Here is a 19,083-nt window from a genome sequence, read left to right as displayed (position 1 = left end):
CGCGGCACCTCGGGAGCCGGGTCCGGCGGGGGCGCGCACGGCCTGCCGGGAGGTGGGCGTACCCGCGCGCTGGCCCCGCCCCCAAGGCGAGGGTGCGGCCCCGTGAGGTCCCCGCGAGTCCGGAGCTGTGGCGGGCGGGCGGACGAGGGTGTCCCCGGTGCTGGCCTCCCAGGGTGCGGCGGGCTCAGAGGGACGGCCGCTGGCCAAGTGACGCCGAAGCGCCCCCTCAGCCCCGCCGCCTGCACCGCCGCCGACCTTGCCTGTGCGGTCGCCCGTGAGATTCTTTCGATCCCCTTCTGTAAGGTGCAGTTGACATTTCCTACTTGTGAATTTGGTGTAATTTTACCTTCCCAGGAAAGATTTCACTTTTCCTCGATTCTGAAAAGTTACCGACCGTTGTCTCTAAAATATCCGCTCTTCCATCCTATGGAACCTCCCTATGTGTCCGTCAGATAAACTGGATGGCCTGAGTCCTCCATGTCTCTTAAGATTTTCTCTGCTCTTGTCATCTTAACCTCGTAATTGCTCAGTTCGGCTTCACCACTGTTCTCTTTAGCGTTTTCTAACCTGCGTTTAGCCTGATCTGCAGGCTTTTAAAAAATGGTTATTACATAGACAATATTAATTTCCAGAAGTTGTAGTATTTGGCTTCCATGTTGGTACGGATAGAATCTAACCAGCCTGAAATTCTCACAACAAAACACAGAAGCCCACACCACTCTGTGGTCACAGTCCAGATCCTTCAACACCAGGAACTACAAAGGCTTGAAAGCTCAAGCTCAAGAGCTCTCAGTTCAGTCCCACCTCCCGCCTGCAGTTCATTCCTCAGTGCTCTGCTGCAGCAGTTCTCTGCCTCCTGGCTCCCTGATCCCTGACTGTGTTACCACTCTGGCTTCCCTTTTGGCTCATCCTCATGCTGACCTCCCATGGACAGGGCAGTGGTCTCTACTCCCCTGTCTCTAGCTCCCCTCCGTCGTGTATACCTGAGAAAGCCCAGTCTGGATGAACTCCACCGTTCTCCATGACAAGTACTGCAGAAACCACATAACTAAGCTGGCTGGCTTCACTTTAAACTCAGATGGAGCACTATACCTCCTTGGCAATTCTGTGATTTTCCTACAGAGGGTAAGTCCCCCACCCTCCAAAGTGAACATAGGTATTTCTTAGGCCTCTCTAGTAGAGCCTCCCTGCTGGCTCAGATGGTAAAGAATTCAGCTGCAATGCAGGAGACAGGTTCCATCCCTAGGTCAGGAAAATCCCCTGAAGAAAGAAATGGCAACACACTCCAGGATTCTTGCTTGGAGAATTCCATAGATAGTGGAGCCTGGTGGGCTATGGCCCATGGGGTCATAAAGAGTTGGATATGACTGAGGAACTAAGCACAGTTGAGCCTCCCAGATACGAAAAAAAACCCTTTTCTTATCACCAGACCCACAGGCCTGCCCATATCCATCCCTGCCCTTCACCTTCCCTCCTGAAAATGGGCAGGTAGTGTTTCCCTGCTCCCAGACAAGGCAGGCCCTCCTTTGACGAACTGGGATCTACTCCCTCTTCCGTTCTCAAAGATGTTGTTCAGCTGTCTCCTCTCCTGCATCATCTGTTTGTCTCTCTCTGTTTTATTACTATTATTTGGATGTGCACACAAAGACACTTTGATATTTCTCATTATAAACACAGAACCCATAACTTCCCTGGTGGTTCAGTTCTGTGAGACTGCACTACCAAAGTAGCGGGCCCAGGTTTGATCCCTGGGTGGGGAACTAGACCCCTCATGCCGCAACCAAGATTTCCCATTCTGTAAGGGGTCACAAGCTGAAATTAAAGATTCCACATATGGCAATGAAAAGAAAAGATTCTGCATGTTGCAATTAAGACCCAGTGCAGCCAAATAAATAAAAATAAATATTTAAAAACAAAACACCTCTTTTGACTTCATTTCTTCCTGCCAGGTCCTCAGGTCCCCAGATGACCATTCTTCACAAAGACTTGCCTGCACCTCATCATCATATTGGGGCTTCCCTGGTGGCTCAGATGGTAAAGAATCTGCCTGCAATGTGGGAGATTCAGGTTTGATCCCTGGGTGGGGAAGACCTCTTGGAGAAGGGCATGGCAACCCACTTCAGTATTCTTGCCTAGAGAATTCCATGGACAAAGGAGCCTGGTGGACTACAGTCCATGGAGTTGCAAAGAGTCTGATATGACTGAGCAACTAACACTTTCATCACCATATTGTTTTGTTTTGTTTTATTGAAGTATAGTTAATTTACAATGTTAGTTTCAATTGTATAGCAAAATGATTCTGTTATACAAGCTTTTGCAGATTTTTTTTCATTACAGGTTATTACAAGATATTGAGTATAGTTCCTTATGCTATACAGTAGGTCATTGTTGTTTACCTATTTTATATATAATTATTTACCTATTTTATATATAGTAGTATCAGTTAATCCCACACTATTAATTTGAGATGAATGGATAAAGAAGATGTGATATATGTATATATATATATACACACACACAATGGAATACTGCTGCTGTGCTAAGTCATGTCTGACTCTGTGCAACCCTATGGACTATAGCCTGCCAGGCTCCTCTGTTCATAAGATTCTCCAGGCAAGAATACTGGAGTGGGTTGCCATTTCCTACTCCAGGGAATAGAATATTTTTCAGTCATGAATAAAATGATGCCATTTGCAGCAACTTGGGTGGACCTAGAGATTACCATACTATGTTAAGTAAGTCAGAGAAAGATACAAATACCATGTGATATGACTTATTTGTGGGTCTAAAAAACTCATATGGGAAAAATGAATAAATATATAAATGATGCAGGGAATTCCTTGGTGGTCCAGTGGTTCCAACCTGGTGCTTTCATTGCAGTGACCCAGGTTCAATCCCCGGTAAGAGAACTAAGATCCTACAAGCCACGTGGGGCAGCCAATAAATAAATAAATTTTTTAAATATATAAATGAACTTGTTTACAAAACAGAAACAGACTTACAGACATAGAAACAATATTATGGTTCCCAAAGAGGAAGTGAGGGAGGAAAACATTATTAGTTTGGGATAAATCAGGCTCATTTTATTTGTAAACATATATGTGAAATTCCTACATAAAAACTGTTAACTGAATGTCAGCATACAAAAATACAGAAGTGTGTGAAAGAATATAAGAATAGTATAACATCAGAAAAATCTATCAGTGTAATTCATCATATGGTCAGACTAAGGATAAAATCACGTCCTCTTAACTGTTGATTAAAGTCAGCATTTCTTTATGATTAAAAATTCCTAGCTGAGAATAAAAAAGAAACTTTATGAACTGGATAAAGGCTACCAAAATACCACACAAATTATTTTCAGTGAAGAATATTTGGATATGAATCCTTCAAGATCAGGAGCAAGAGAGGATGCTAACTGGGGCTTCCATGGTGGTCCAGTGGCTAAGACTTTGTTTTCCCAATGCAGGGGGCCCAGTTTCAGTCCCTGGTCAGGAAACTACATCCCACATGCTGTGGCTAAGAGTTCACATCCCCCAGCTAAAAATTAGCATGCTGCAACTAAAGATCCCGCATGCCACAACAAAGACTGAAGATCCCAGGTGCTACAAGTACAACCTGGAACAGCCAAATAAATAAATGTTAAAAAAAAAAAAAGAAAAGCTGCTAACTAATGTTGGGGGTTTGGGGGTAGGGGGGGTGTGCTCAGTCAATGCAACAGTAAAAGAAAAGAAGAGAGCCTAAAGATTAGAAGAGAATAAGCTGAAGTATCAAAAATTGAAGATAATATCAAATTCTACACAGAAAATATACAGACAACAAAGTATCAGAATCAGTAAGTTCAATAAGATCTGCTCACAAAACCCAACATGGTTCTCTACAGTTGAGAAACCACCAACTGGAAAATATGATGGAAAGTGAAATGCCCTTCACTTCACCAACAGAAGCAATAAACCATGTGGAAATTAAGCAAATTAAAAATATATGAAACCTTTACAGAAGACACTTAATAATATATCAAAGTACCTCAAGAGAAAGCCTAAATAAATGGAGAAACCTACTATGTTCATGGACCAGATGGCATAAAACTGTAAAAATGTCAAACCTCACTGAAATGGTCTAAAACAACAAAATATTAAAAATCTAAATTCTAGTAAGATTTTTTTGAGTACTATGAAAAACATATTTTAAAAATACATATGGAAGAATAAAGGTCTACAAATAGCTAGTTCAGTTTTTAATTTTTAAAATTTATTTATTTAGTTGCAGCAGATAGAATCTGGTTCCCTGACCAGGGATCGAACCCAAACCCTCTGCATTGGGACCGAACAGTCTTAGCAACTGGACAACTAGGGAAGTTTCTGCTAGTTCAGCTTTGAAGGAGGACATTCAGCAGGCAGGTTCTCTACCAGATGTTAGGAGCTACTCCAAAACAGTGGTACTTGATAGGCCCAGGAACACAAATAGGCAAATGGGACAGAAAAAAAGAATCAGAATCTCACTAATGTATAAAAACTAATGGGGAAAGATTGATTATTTAATATGTTATTTAAAAAAATATATTCTTTCTTGAGGAACTATATGAACAAAGAGGAAGCTGGATCCACATCTAATATGTATAAAATTGGATTCCCAATAGATAATCTACATAAATATGAAAAGTAGAAGAAAGTAAAACCAAAATACTAATACAAAAAAAAATAGAGAGAGGTGAATCTTTATGACCTTGGAGAGGGTAAGTTCGGTTCAGTTCAGTTCAGTTGTTCAGTCATGTCCAACTCTTTGACACCCCATGGACTGCAGCACACCAGGCCTCCCTGTCTATCACCAGCTCCTGGAGTTTACTCAAACTCATGTCCATTGAGTCGGTGATGCCATCCAACCATCTCATCCTCCATCGACCCCTTCTCCTCCTGCCTTCAATCCTTCCCAGCATCAGGGTCTTTTCCAATGAGTCAGTTCTTTGCATCAGGTGGCCAAAGTATTAGAATTTTAGCTTCAGCATCAGTCCTTCCAATGAATATTCAGGACTGATTTCCTTTACGATTGACTAGTTGGATCTCCTTGCAGACCAAGGGACTCTCAAGAGTCTTCTCCAACACCACAATTCAAAAGCATCAATTCTTCGGTGCTCAGCCTTCTTTATGGTCCAATTCTCACATCAGTTCAGTTCAGTTCAGTTGCTCAGTCATGTCCAACTCTTTGCGACCCCATGAATCGCAGCATGCCAGGCCTCCCTGTCCATCACCAACTCCTGGAGTTCACTCAGACTCACGTCCATTGAGTCAGTGATGCCATCCAGCCATCTCATCCTCTGTCGTCCCCTTCTCCTCCTGCCCCCAATCCCTCCCAGCATCAGAGTCTTTCCAATGAGTCAACTCTTCGCATGAGGTGGCCAAAGTGTTGGAGTTTCAGCTTTAGCATCATTCCTTCCAAATAAATCTCAGGGCTGATGTCCTTCAGAATGGACTGGTTGGATCTCCTTGCAGTCCAAGGGACTCTCAAGAGTCTTCTCCAACACCACAGTTCAAAAGGATCAATTCTTCGGCGCTCAGCTTTCTTCACAGTCCAACTCTCACATCCATACATGACTACTGGAAAAACCATAGCCTTGACTAGACGGACCTTAGTCGGCAAAGTAATGTCTCTGCTTTTTAATATGCTATCTAGGTTGGTCATAACTTTTCTTCCAAGGAGCAAGTGTCTCTTAATTTCAGAGCTGCAGTCACCATCTGCAGTGATTTTGGAATCCAAGAAAATAAAGCCTGTCACTGTTTCCATTGTTTCCCCATCTATTTGCCATGAAGTGATGGGATCAGATGCCATAATCTTAGTTATCTGAATGTTGAGGTTTAAGCCAGTTTTTTCACTCTCCTCTTTCACCTTCATCAAGAGACTCTTTAGTTGCTCTTTGCTTTCTGCTATAAGGGTGGTGTCATCTGGGTATCTGAGGTTATTGATATTTCTCCTGGCAATCTTGATTCCAGCTTGTGATTCATCTAGCCCGGCATTTTGCATGATGTCCTCTGCATATAAGTTAAATAAGCAGGGGGACAATATACAGCCTTGACGTACTCCTTTCCCAATTTTGAACCAGTCCGTTGTTCCATGTCTGGTTCTAACGGCTGCTTCTTGACCTGCATGCAGATTTCTCAGGAGGCAGGTAAGGTGGTCTGGTATTCCCATCTCTTTAAGAATGTTCCACAGTTTGTTGTGATTCACACAGTCAAAGGCTTTCACATAGTCAATGAAGCAGAAGTAGATTTTTTTCTGGAATTCTCTTGCTTTTTTTATGATCCAGCGGATGTTGGCAGTTTGATCTCTGGTTCCTCTGCCTTTTCTAAATCCAGCTTGAACATCAGGAAGTTCTCGGTTCACATACTGTTGAAGCCTGGCTTGAAGAATTTGGAGCATTCCTTTGCTAGTGTGTGAGATGAGGGCAATTGTGCAGTAGTGTGAGCATTTTTTGACATTGCCTTTCTTTAGAATTGGAATGAAAACTGACCTTTTCCAGTCCTGTGGCCACTGCTGAGTTTTGCAAATTTGCTGGCATATTGAGTGCAGCACTTTCACAGCATCATCTTTTAGGATTTAAATAGCTCAGCCAGAATTCCATCATCTCCACTAGCTTTGTTCCTACTGATACTTCCTAAGGCGCACTTGACTTCGCATGCCAGGATGTCTGGCTCTAGGTGAGTGATCACTCCATTGTGATTATCGGGGTCATTAAAACATTTTTTGTATAGTTATTTTGTGTATTCTTGCCACCTCTTCTTAATATCTTCTGCTTCTGTTAGGTTCATATCATTTCTGTCCTTTATTGTGCCCATCTTTGCATGAAATGTTCCCTTGATATCTCTAATTTTCTTGAATATTGCATCACACAAAACGCTCCTCTGCATACTAGGCTTGGCTTAATTGTTCCTTTTCTGTAGGCACTGTCATCATTCTGTCTTCCAGGTGGAGACGCTGAGCACAGAATTGAGAAGCTTGGCCCAAGTCACCCTGCAGTCCTCTGACAGGGCCAGGGGCTCAGCTCCATTGATCCTAGGAAGTTTAGAGGTGACTGGTGGCACCTACACCCACTCTTATTCCTCCCCTGCAGAAGGCTGGCTGCTGAGATGTTAAACAGCCTTCAGACATCCTTTGATTTTGTGTCTGGAAAATAAGACAGTCTGACTTAAAAAAAAAATTTAACAGCATTATTGAGATACAATTTATTTATTTGTTTGTTTGTTTCTCCTGGCTCCATGGAATTTATTTCATAAGTATGGGAAAAGAAGTGGGTGTTGTGGTATTTGTATAGCTATCTTCTGCAAGTCCAAATTTCTTGCTTTTGAATCACATAGATTTTTTTTTGGCTGCACTGGGTCTTCATTGCTGCACATGGGTTTTCTTTAGTTGCAATGAGTGGTAGCTTCTTGTTGCAGTGGCCTCTCTTTTTTCAGAGTGTGGGCTCCAGAGCACAGGCTCCGTAGTTGTGGTACACCGGCTTAGTTGCTCCGAGGCATGTGGCATCTTCTCTGACCAGGGATTCAACCCATGTTCCCTGCATTGACAGAGAGATTCCTTTTTATTTTGAAATAATTTAAAATTTACAGGTAAGTTGCAATAATGCAGAGAGCTCCCAGATAACCTTAATTCAGGTTAATCAATTTTTAACTTTTTCCACATTTATATTTCTTGTTTTATCCTGAACCATCTGGAAGTAGGTTGGATATACGGCTTGAAAATAACTTTTTAAAAAGTTCCCTTCCTTCATGTGATCACTCTTTGCATTTCTTCCTTTTTTTTTCCTTTTTTTTTTTTTGAGGGGGTGCATTTTCATTTTTAGTTTTGAAAGATATGATTTTAAGTTTTCGGTATCTCCAAATGCTTGTTTGTGAATGCTTACTTCAGTTTGCAGTATTGGTAGTTTCTTCTGCTCCCTTTGAACTCTAGTTACCTCGACCTGCCTGCACTACCAGCTCCATCTCCTTTGTTCATGGAGATGCCTGGAATCTCTGTGCAAGGAAATGGAATGTTTTCTCATTCATCTTTAGACAGAGGATAAGAGCCCTCTGGAGTTCCAGCGCTGGAGGAGCCTCAGTTGCCACCACTATTCTGGAGTCACTTGGGCCTAATCTGTCGTTTCCATGTTGGCCAAGGCCCCAGAGCTGCCACAGCATCATTTCCAAGTTTGAAGCTTTGTTTTCTATTTCTCTCCTCTTTTTTAGCCCTGGGGGTGCTCCCTCTCTCCTTGGTGCTTAACTGTGAATTTTCCTACTGATATTCTTGTCCCAGTAAACCTGACATAATTCGTTTCAATTTTCAAAACTAGGACCACTTGAAAGTTCCTGCCTTGCTAGCTCCTGAGGTACCCATCTTGGCTGAACTCTAGAGCCCTTTGAGATAAAAAAATAAATAAACTTTTATTTTACAAATGCAAACACTAGGGCTCCAACCAAGACCATAACTCCCATCTGCAGACTCTATGTGTGGTTTGGTAAGGGAGTTGAGCCAGACAGACCATGGTGGAGAATAAGGCTTGAACATGCCCCATTCAGGACTACCCAGGTGGCGCTAGTGGTAAAGTGAAAGAAAGTGAAGTCCTCAGTCGTGTCCAACTCTTTGCGACCCCATGGACTGTAGCCTACCAGGCTCCTCCGTCCATCCATGGGATTTTCCTGGCAAGAGTACTGGAGTGGGTTGCCATTTCCTTCTCCATGTGGTAAGGTACCACCTGTCAATGCAGAAGATGGCAGGAGACGCGGGTTCGATCCCTGATTCAGGAAGATCCCCTGGAAGAGGGCAGCTTTTTGGTTGTGTCCTCAGAGTTGACAGGGCTAGTCACTACTCTGTCTCTTTTTAAAGGGTTGTCAACTACAAATTGGCACTCGTCATCTACCTCTTCAAGGATTAAATCGTGCTGCTGGAGCTGCTGATTTTCAACACCCTCTGAAAAGAGCTGAGAGTGGAGAGCAGAAATGACGTTGTCTGTGCTCTGGGAAAAACTGGCAGAACAAGTCTTCAAGTAGATATTTTCAGAAGATGATTTCATGAGCCCAATTCTTGTATCTCCTCATATCTAGAAAAGCACTAAACTCTTTCACGGTTTACAAGTCACTACTGCTCCTTGTGGCTAGCAGAAACCTGCAACAAATACTTGCTTTGTCACATATACTCCCCCTTAACCAAAATCACAAATATATTGACCCCCTCCCTTCCTCTTTGGAGCAATTTCTCAGAGCTATCTGAGATGCTGTCTCCCAGGCTGTACTCCTCATTTTGCCCCCGATAAAATTTAACTCACAACTCTCACATTGTGTATTTTTTTTTTTTTTCAGTCTGCAGGACACTAATCCCATCCTAACCTAAATACTTCCCAAAAGGTCCAATTTCCAAATAGGGTCACACTGGGATTAGGGTTTCTACATAAGAGTTGAGGGGCGGGGCACATTCAACACATGATTTGTCTGACAGTATCCACACTGATGGTGTGAAATGGCAACTCTGTGTGGCTTCTATTTGCATTTCCTTAAAGGCCAGCAAAGCCCAACATCTCTTCAGGTGCTCATCAGCATTTTACATTGTTCTTCTTTGAGATAATCTATTCAACCCCCTTGCTCATTTTGTGGACTTGTCTGCCTTGTTTTTCATTGACTTTGGGGTTGGGGGGAGCCGGGGGCGGGGCCCACCCCGCGGCTTGCAGAGTCTTGAACCTGAACCACGGCAGTGAAAGCTCCGAGGTGCTAACCATCTGAACGCCAAGGAACGTCCCTCATTGACTTCTAAAATATCACTGCATGGAGATAAATGGACACCCCGTCAATTTACCCATTCAAAGAGAACAACTGAGAGGCGAAGCTCGCTCACATTCTTGTGCAGGCGAGCCTCGCGGCCTAGAGTCTGCACTCAGCCCCTCCCGCGCCCCCACACCCCAGAGCCGACCGCGTCTCTTCGGTCCACAGCCGCCGCGGAAACCGCAGAGCTGAAACCGCAGAGCATCCCGCGGACGCGGCGCCTGGGCCTCGCCCCTCCGACCGCGGAGCACCGAGAGCAGTCCTCCAGCAGCCCTAGAGCGGCCCGTGGAGAAGGGTAGGGCGTGGCGAGCGTCACCTCTCAGTCGGTTCCGGGAACCAGGCCCTGCTTCCGGCTATTCGCGGTGCTGCTCCAGGCTCAGGACCTGGTGTAAGGTGCGGACTGCGGGGTGGGAGAGGGCTCCCCTGCCCGCGGAACGGCGAGCGCCCCGGAGGCAGGAAGCCGATATGGCAGTTCGGGGCGGGGCCGAAGGTCGGTGACCGCTGGTGGGGCGGTGGCTCCGCCGAAGCTTGGAGGCCGCCTCTGGGGCTCCTTTCTCCGAGCCTGGAGGCAGCTCCCGGGCCTCCCGGGAGTGGAGCCCGAGCGGCCGGCAGCGGGGCAGTGGAGGGTTGTCCTGGCACAGGCCAAGCCCTGAGGGAAAACCCGGAGTTCGGGCAGTGGCTGGTCGCTGACGATCAGGGTGACGGGCGCTCGGCCTTCCTGGAGAGCGAGGTGCGAGGAAGCCTGGAGAGCTCCCCTTTTCCCCGGGCCGCCTTGCTGAGGACGGCTCTGCGAACTCATGTGTGCTCTCCTTTTCCTGGTTCTCTTCCTTTTCTCCTCCTCACCTCATCTCCATTTTCAGCTGCTGTCTGCCTCCCCTCTTGCAGGGACTGGAGAGGGCTTTTTGCCACATGATTCCAGGGCACCTCCTGTCACGCTGGCTGTCATCAGTGGTTCATAGCATCGGCATCTGGGAGGTGGAGACCCTGTCAGTCCTAATTCACTGGCCCAAAGGGTGTGGGGGTCACTGGGCTTCTCTCGCACCCCTTCCAGGCCGGCTCGACTGAGACCTCCTACTAGGCTGCCTGTCAAAGAGCAGGAAGCTTCGATGTCTGCTGTGGGTCCTGCCGCTGCACACCTGCATCGCCCTGGTGACAGTCACAGTGACTGCGTGAGTTTCCTGGGGGCCCAGTTGCCCCCTGAGGTGGCAGCAATGCCCCAGCTCCTGGGCAACTTGGACAGGGCCACGTTCAGAAAATTGCTGAAGCTGGTGGTCAGCAGCCTGCAGGGAGAAGACTGCCGGGAGGCTGTGCAGCACCTCAGGGCTGGCGCCGACCTGCCTGAGGAGCAGTTGGGTGCCCTGATAGCTGGCACACACACCCTGCTCCAGCAGGCCCTCCGGCTGCCCCTGGCCAGCCTGAAGCCTGACACCTTCAAGAACCAGCTCCAGGAGCTTTGCATCCCCCAAGACCTGGTTGTGGACTTGGCCAGCGTGGTGTTTGGTAGCCAGCGGCCTCTCCTTGACTCTGTGGCCAGGCAGCAGGGGGCCTGGCTGCCCCACGTCGCCGACTTTCGGTGGAGGGTGGACGTGGCCATCTCCACCAGCGCCTTGGCCCGCTCCCTGCAGCCGAGCGTCCTGATGCACCTGAAGCTCTCGGATGGGTCCGCCCTCCGCTTTGAGGTTCCCACGGCCAAATTCCAGGAGCTGCGGTTTGCTGTGGCCCTGGTCCTCAAAGAGATGGCCGACCTGGAGAAGAGGTGCGAGCGCAAGCTGCAGGACTGAGCCTCTCGCCAGTGCCTTCTGGTTGCCCAGGCGGCTGTCTCAGATGGGCTCTCCAGAGCGAAGCCCGCCCTTCTGAGAAGTGAGGGAGTGTAACCATGTCTTTCTCTAAGTGAAGTAGACAGCTGTGTCTTTCCCTTTTTTTTGGAAGTAAAGCAACTGTAAAAAAAAAAAAACGTCCTCCTGGGTAGGCATCAAACCGCATGTGCCCTCTCCACAGTGGTCAGTCTGTCTACCGCCAGGTAAGGGCACCCACTGCGCTGGTGGGCCCACGTGTGGTCTGGGGTTCAGCCCAAGGCCTTTGTGAGGACACAGGCTGTTCAGCCTGCCCTGTGCAGCATCCGAGCTGTTGCTCCTTTGCTCTTGGAAACCCTATGTTTCAGGGTGCACATTTTATTCCCCATCTTAAATCCCTGACCTTAAAGCACATTCTAGTGGAGGGGGTGTGGGGAGGAATGTGTAATAAAAACAAGAAGTGTAGCCCGGGAGAGGGTAAGCGCTGCAGGAGGTGCAGCAGCCTCCGGAGATGGGAGGCAGGGCGGTGGGAGAGCTGGGCTGCACTTTAAATCAGGTCTTGGGGTGGGTCTCCTGAGGATGTGGTTCTTGAGCCAAGAGGAGGCAGAGACACTGCTCTGAGGGAAAGCCTGTGGGCGCGGGGCTGCAGCCAAGTGGGAGGAGATGAGTGGAAACGCAGGGGCAGGCCAAGGGCCTCTCTGGGAACTCGGCTCAACTCTGAGTGAAATGCTTCCATAGACGTGTTAGAGGATCACACCAGATACTGTGTTGACTGCAGAGGGCAGGCCGCAGGATGGGGTGAGGCGTCTGGAGTTGGTGGTGGCGGCAGAGAGGGGAGCGGGGGCCTCGCTTAGGTTTCTTGCGGCTGGGTGGCTCAGGCAGCTCAGACCGCCATAGACCAAGTGGCTTGAACAACAGAAATGACTTGCTTGCAGTTCTGGAGGCTGGGGTCAGCGTGCCAGCACAGTCAGGTCCTGGTGAGGCCTCTCCCCTGACCTTTGGACTTGCCTCTGTGCATGTGTATGCATGTGTGTGTGAGTATGTGACAGAGTATGTGAGTGTGTGTGTGTGTGTGTGTGTATGTGTGTGTGTGTGAGAGAGAGAGCACTCTCCTAAGAGAGCACCAGTCCTATGGGATCAGGGCCCTGTGTTTATGACCTCATCCAACCTTAATCACCTCCTTGAAGGCCACAGTTTTAAATGCAGGCTCAGAAGGGGTTGGGGCTTCAACAATAGAGTGGGAGAGTGCTGGGGAGGGGGGAGCACGGGCCTCTCCTGGATGCCTTTAGGGCAACAGTGTGAAGAGCCCTTGACCAGCCCTGTCCCCTCCAGCATAACTGCAACTCAGGTAGGGGGCCTGACAGTGTCCCTGCCTCTGTGGTTTGCTCTACCAGGAAACCAGGTCACCGCCTGGTAGGATTAATAGGCCCAAGCACCAGGCAGGAGCTTCCTCTGAAAAATAGCGATTGGGTTTGGGTGCCCACCTGGCATCCTGCCATGTCTGTTGGAAGCCCCTAGCCTTCCCCAGCACCCCCTTCTTGTCCCCACTCTGTGCCAGAACCCATCAAGAGCAGCAGTGTTTCCTCTGTGCTGTTCCCAGAATGCTCCCATGATCTTGAATAATTAGGCCTTTCCCTGAGCGAGGGTCCCAGCAAGTTGGGCCAAAGGGACAGAGAGGAGGTGCCCTGGGGGCTGCACTCAGAGCTGGGGTTTCCTGAGCCAGGCCCCACGTGGGGCTCAGTCCTGGCTCAGCTGAGGGCTACGGACTCCCCGTGTCTGCAGTATCAGCCAGCATCCTGGGCCCTTCCCTGAGGACAGGAGCTGGACTGGGCCATCCTCGCTGCTGCCTAGGCCTGCCCACAAGGACCTGCACTGTAAGCTGAGCACCATGTCTGCTTCAACCAGTGATGGAGGCCCTCTTTGCTATGACTTCTTCCTCAAGCATCAGGCATGTGTCAGGAATATGTACTTATTATGATATGTTTGGAAAATCCTAAAAAATCAAAACTAAAAAGAATCAAAAAGCTCCTTTTCCCATAGACAGCCATGGAGAAACCATCTTGACCAGATTTGAAGATATTCTCTGTGCTGTGTCTGTGTGTTAACGCAGCTCTGTTCATTTAACTCTCCCTGAACATGATGGTCTGTCTACTGGCTGCAGGGCATGCATCTCTTCAGTGGGCATGCTGAGTTCCCCTTGGGCTTGGCAGACAGAGCACCAGAGACTGGGCAGCTCCTAAAACAGTAGACATCCATTTCTCACAGTGCGGAGGGCGGACAGCCGAGGTTGGGCCAGCAGGGTCAGGGAGCCGTGGTCCTGGCTGAAGACATCGCTGTCCTCATGTGGAGAGAGGACACATGAGGGGACTCCAAAAAAGGGAGGGGACTCAACCCTCATGACCTGAGCACACCCAAAGGCCCCCCTCCTCACATTTGACATTAGGTCATTTGACACAAACATTCAGAGCAGAGCAACTTCTGTGTTTCCTTTTTTTTCTCAATTAAAAATGACAGTGATGTTATGCAACTGGAGATTATTATACTGAGTGAAGTCAGAGAAAGACATATCACTTACATGTGGAATCTAAAATACCACACGAACACATCTACAAAACAGACAGAACAGAATTGTGGATGCCAAGGGTGAGGAGGCGGAGGAGGGAAGGATTGGGAGTCTGGGATTAGCAGATGCAAACTGTTGTGTACAGGATGGAAAAACAATAAGTCCTCCTGTACAGCACAGGGAACTATATTCAATATGTGTGTGTGTGAGTATGTGACAGTGTGTGTGTGTGTGTGTGTGTGTGTGTGTGTGTGTGTGTGTGTGAAAAAGCGCTCTCCTCTTAAGAGGGCACCAGTCCTATGGGATCAGGGCCCTGTGTTTATAACTTCATCCAACCTTAATCACCTCCCTGAAGGCCGCATTTTTAAATGCAGGCTCAGCAGGGGTGTGGGCTTCAACAACTGAGTCCATAGACTCAATTGAGAGTGCTGGGGAGGGGGGAGCACGGGCCTCTCCTGGGTGCCTTTAGGGCAGCAGTGTGCAGAGTCCTTGACCAGCCCTGATCATGATAAATCATGGAAAATGTGTATGTATAACTGAATCACTGCTGTACAGCAGAAATTATCACAACATTGTAAATCAGCTGTATTTCAACAAAATTGTTTTGATCACATATCAATAAAGTGAAGTTGCTCAGTTGTGTCTGACTCTCTGTGACCCCATGGACTGTAGCCTACCAGGCTCCTCCCTCCATGGGATTCTCCAGGCAAGAGTACTGGAGTGAGTTGCCATTTCCTTCTCCAGGGGATCTTCCCAACCCAGGGATCGAACCCAGGTCTCCCGCATTCCAGGCAGACGCTTTAACTTCTGAGCCACCAGGGAACCCCAATAGTAAGCAGTAAATGGATTTTATGTATTAAAACTGTTTAGAGGTAGGAACAGAGAAGGCAGAATGTGACCATTTTCCACATTGAATCATACCTTGTGTAGCCTTTTGTGTTGGCGTTTTACTTAGCATCAGTTCTCAGTTCAGTTGCTCAGTCGTGTCCGACTCTTTTTGACCCCATGAATCGCAGCACGCCAGGCCTCCCTGTCCATCACCATCTCCTAGATTTCACTCAAACACATCCATCAAGTCAGTGATGCCATCCAGCCATCTCATCCTCGGTCGTCCCCTTTTCCTCCTGCCCCCAATCCCTCCCAGCATCAGAGTCTTTTCCAATGAGTCAACTCTTCGCACGAGGTGGCCAAAGTATTGAAGTTTCAGCTTTAGATTCATTCTTTCCAAAGAACACCCAGGGCTGATCTCCTTTAGAATGGACTGGTTGGATCTCCTTGCAGTCCAAGGGACTCTCAAGAGTCTTCTCCAACACACAGTTCAAAAGCATCAATTCTTCAGCGCTCAGCTTTCTCCACAGTCCAACTCTCACATCCATACATGACCACTGGAAAACCCATAGCCTTGACTAGATGGACCTTTGTTGGCAAAGTAATGTCTCTGCTTTTCAATATGTTATCTAGGTTGGCCATAACTTTTCTTCCAAGGAGTAAGTGTCTTTAAATTTCATGGCTGCAATCACCATCTGCAGTGATTTTGGAGCCCCAAAAAATAAAGTCTGACACTTTTTCCACTGTTTCCCCATCTATTTGCCATGAAGTGATGGGACTAGATGCCATGATCTTTTCTGAATGTTGAGCTTTAAGCCAACTTTTTCACTCTCCTCTTTCACTTTCATCAAGAGGCTTTTTAGTTCCTCTTCACTTTCTGCCATTAGAGTGGTGTCATGTGCATATCTGAGGTTATTGATATTTCTCCTGGCAATCTTGATTCCAGCTTGTGCTTCTTCCCGCCCGGCGTTTCTTAATGATATACTCTGCATATAAGTTAAGTAAGCAGGGTGACAATAGACAGCCTTGACGTACTCCTTTTCCTATTTGGAGCCAGTCTGTTGTTCCATGTCCAGTTCTAACTGTTGCTTCCTGACCTGCATACAGATTTCTCAAGAGGCAGGTCAGGTGGTCAGGTATTCCCATCTCTTTCAGAATTTTCTACAGTTTATTGTGATCCACACAGTCAAAGGCTTTGGCATAGTCAATAAAGCAGAAATAGATGATTTTCTGGAACTCTCTTAGCATAGTGTTATTTAAAAAAAAAAAAAAAAAGCGACCATTTTAAAGCCCTAGGGGCTTCCCTGGTGGCTCAGATGGTAAAGAATCCGCTTGCAATGCAGAAGACAAGGGTTCGATCCCTGGGTCGGGAAGATACCCTGCAGAAGGGAATGCCTACCCATTCCAGTATTCTTGCCTCGAGCAATGCCACGGTGGACAGAAAAGCCTGGCGGGCTGCAATCCTCAGAGACCCAAAGATTCGGACAGTACCTAACTTCCCAAAGCACGTCCTTGCGCGCCCCCTACAGGCCAGGCCCTGACGACGCAGCCGAGTGGGGAGAAAGGTACAGGTTGAAGGAACCATCAGGTGCAGGCGCTCCACCAGGCTCATGTTAGCCCCTTAACTCAAAGGCACCGACGTGGTGGCGATGAGCAGAGAGGTTTGAATCTTGCCCAAGGACACGCAGCTGATGGGGGAGCTGGTGGGCGGTTCTCCGCGGCGAGAGGCACTCGGTGCTGGCTCCCGTCCCCCGAGGCCGCTGGCCCCAGGGTGAGGACACGCGCTCACGGCAGATGTCCACAGGCTAGGGCGTGTCTCTTTTGCTGGGTAGCATAGCAAAGTTCACTGGTGCAACCAGGAACGAGGCCTGGAGTCCAAGCCTGGCCCAGGTGCCCCAGCTCTTAGCTCTGCTGCCACAAAAGGGCCCTGTGGCTATGATTCCGTGATTTTAAGGCACGTGCTTGGCAGGAACACACACAGGGTCCCTTCCTGAGGGACCCTGGAGGAGGACAAGAGCCCTCAGCTGAAGCCCACCTCATCCTCTTGGCTGATCTAGCAGGCAGGGGTGCTTTTCTGACCGAGGCTCGGAGCTCCGCGCCTCAGGACTAGGGTTTGCACAGCCTCTTGCCTGCCAGGCCACAGAGGCCTCTGTCCCTGTGCTCCCGGCCAGGGTAGCCCCGCTGCCTCCCCGCCAGCCACGTGGCTGTGTCCACCTTGCTCATCCCCTCCCCAGGCCCTGGAAGGTCAGCAGACTCAGGGTCTGGGGCCCTCTGAGGCTGTGTGTCTATACGTGCTGTCATCTCCACCCTTGAGGGGTCCAGGCCACTAACGGGGTGCAGAGCTCTGCTTGCTCACCTGCTTCTCTCCCCCATCCCCAGAAGGCACCATCTGTGCCTTTTGTCACTGGTCAGGAACACCTGGACCAGAACATTGACATCCTCGGGAGGCTGGATGTGGTGGGCCCTGACTGTCGACCCCTCGCCTTGGCCTCCGATGAGCTCTTGACAGCTCTAAGACTGCCAACCGCAGGTTGTCCATTTGTGAGCCCTCGTGCTTGTCTCAAGGAGGCGCACACGGGCAAACAGTGACATAGGCATCACTGTAGAGAGAGGTTTTCGTGAGCAGACGATGGGCACCAGGCTGTTCCCGGGACTGCTGGCTCTTGGCGCTGAACGGAGCCAGGTAATGGGGGCCACCTGACTCAAGACCAGGCACAGCCTCTGGCCTTACTGTGTGCAGGAGGTAGACATGATCCAGCTGGAGAAGTTCCCTCCAGCTGTGGGGCACAGGCTTATTGGCTAGCAGAGGTGGCCCTCCTCACCTGCACTGGGTGTGGTGACCTTTTCTCTCAACGGCTAGAGGATATTTTAGCCTTTCAGGTCATGATTCTATCAGCTCTGCCACTGTAGCTCAAAAACAGCCAGAGAAAACAATGAAACCAATGTGCATGATTATATTCCAATAAAATGTCCTATGGACACTAAATTTTAATTTCACATCACAAAATTTGTTTCAACCATTTGAAACCCATTCTTAGGACTTCCCTGGTTGTCCAGTGTCTAAGACTCCACACTCCCCAGTGCAGGGGCCCCGGGTTCAATCCCTGGTCGGGGATCTAGAGCCTGCATGCCACAACTAAAGGATCCTGTGCGCCACAACCGTGACCCAGCACAGCCAAAACCAGAAAAACCATTCTCACCTCCAGGGCCATGCAAAACCAGGTGGGGTGAGGGTGGCTTTAAACGCTGCACCTCCCTGCACGCCTGTAGGGCTCCCTGACTGTAGAGCTGGCCCTGCCACCGTGTCCCCAGACAAGAACAAGACCTTGCAGAGAGCAGATGTTTGACTTTATGTAGACCTCTGTGGAAACTCTTGGCGCTGAAGCATTCTCTCTCATCTGTGGGCCTCTAAAGCTTCACCTCAAAGCCTGATGTACCTCAAACACAGCATTCATTCAACAAACTTCTCCTGGGCTCTGAGTGCAAGCCACATCCACAAGAGGACACACGGATGTGACAACCCACTGGGCTATGCAGACACCTCACTTTATTAGTGAAGCTTCCACAATGCTCAAAGTATCATAAAGCTTATCTGATAATGAAGACAAATTTCAGGTCAAAATTGTGAGTTTAATTTGTCTCCAAAAGAGAAATCCAAAGTATTTTAGAATCTATAAGTGTTCTAGGAATTCTTTTTTGGCCATGCTGGGCATCTTGTGGGATCTACAGAAAGGTGAGTCCTGACCACGGGAGTGCCAAGAACTTCACAGAAATTCTTAAAATGAGTTTACTGTTCCCGAAACCCCAACTGGGAAATACAGCTTGGAAGTAGGATTGAATAGTCCAGAATTCCCACACCTGGCAGGCAGCCCTCTCCTCTTCTCCCAACTCACACACACAAGTACGAAGACACTTCTCCGTGCTCTGGGATCTGAAACCCATGCAGCATCCGTTTGAATGCAACGTCATCAGGTGACACACAAATACCACAAACCTTTTTCACGTGGATGCAGCTAAGACGACTCCTCACCCAATGTAGGCCTTGAGATTTATTTCTATTGAATTTTTGGTTATCCTGGGACATTTAAGTGAACAAAACATAACAACAGTGGAAAAA

At 48.3% G+C, this 19,083-nt stretch overlaps 1 protein-coding gene and 1 long non-coding RNA gene across 5 annotated transcripts; both read left to right on the top strand.

Moving 5' to 3' along the window:
• The first annotated feature begins 58 nt into the window (after window positions 1-58).
• On the top strand, window positions 59-9,300 carry LOC138445680 (uncharacterized). The gene is made up of 3 exons (XR_011258950.1): window positions 59-303; window positions 1,950-2,034; window positions 8,854-9,300. It is a non-coding gene; the product is annotated as an uncharacterized lncRNA (long non-coding RNA).
• Window positions 9,301-9,680: 380 nt separating this feature from the next.
• Window positions 9,681-14,386, top strand: COMMD5 (COMM domain containing 5). 4 transcript variants are annotated; one of them, XM_069599789.1, is made up of 2 exons: window positions 9,681-10,175; window positions 10,834-14,386. In XM_069599789.1, the coding sequence occupies exon 2, from the start codon at window positions 10,889-10,891 to the stop codon at window positions 11,561-11,563; it is 675 nt and encodes a 224-aa protein (XP_069455890.1). In that variant the 5' UTR covers window positions 9,681-10,175; window positions 10,834-10,888; the 3' UTR covers window positions 11,564-14,386. The 4 variants fall into 4 exon arrangements, with proteins under 4 accessions (XP_069455890.1, XP_069455891.1, XP_069455892.1 ...); XM_069599790.1 differs by having other exon boundaries at window positions 10,108-10,175; window positions 10,668-14,386; XM_069599791.1 differs by having other exon boundaries at window positions 10,115-10,272.
• The last annotated feature ends 4,697 nt before the right edge of the window (window positions 14,387-19,083 follow it).

The sequence above is a fragment of the Ovis canadensis genome, chromosome 9, assembly GCF_042477335.2.
Source record: "Ovis canadensis isolate MfBH-ARS-UI-01 breed Bighorn chromosome 9, ARS-UI_OviCan_v2, whole genome shotgun sequence".
Taxonomy (NCBI): Eukaryota; Metazoa; Chordata; class Mammalia; order Artiodactyla; family Bovidae; genus Ovis; species Ovis canadensis.
Note: the sequence above shows the minus strand (reverse complement) of the source record. Positions and strands in the feature narration are given on the sequence as shown.

Excerpts from the sequence above, each read along its gene's own strand:
- COMMD5 (XM_069599789.1), top strand. The coding sequence starts at position 10,889 with ATGTCTGCTGTGGGTCCTGCCGCTGCACACCTGCATCGCCCTGGTGAC.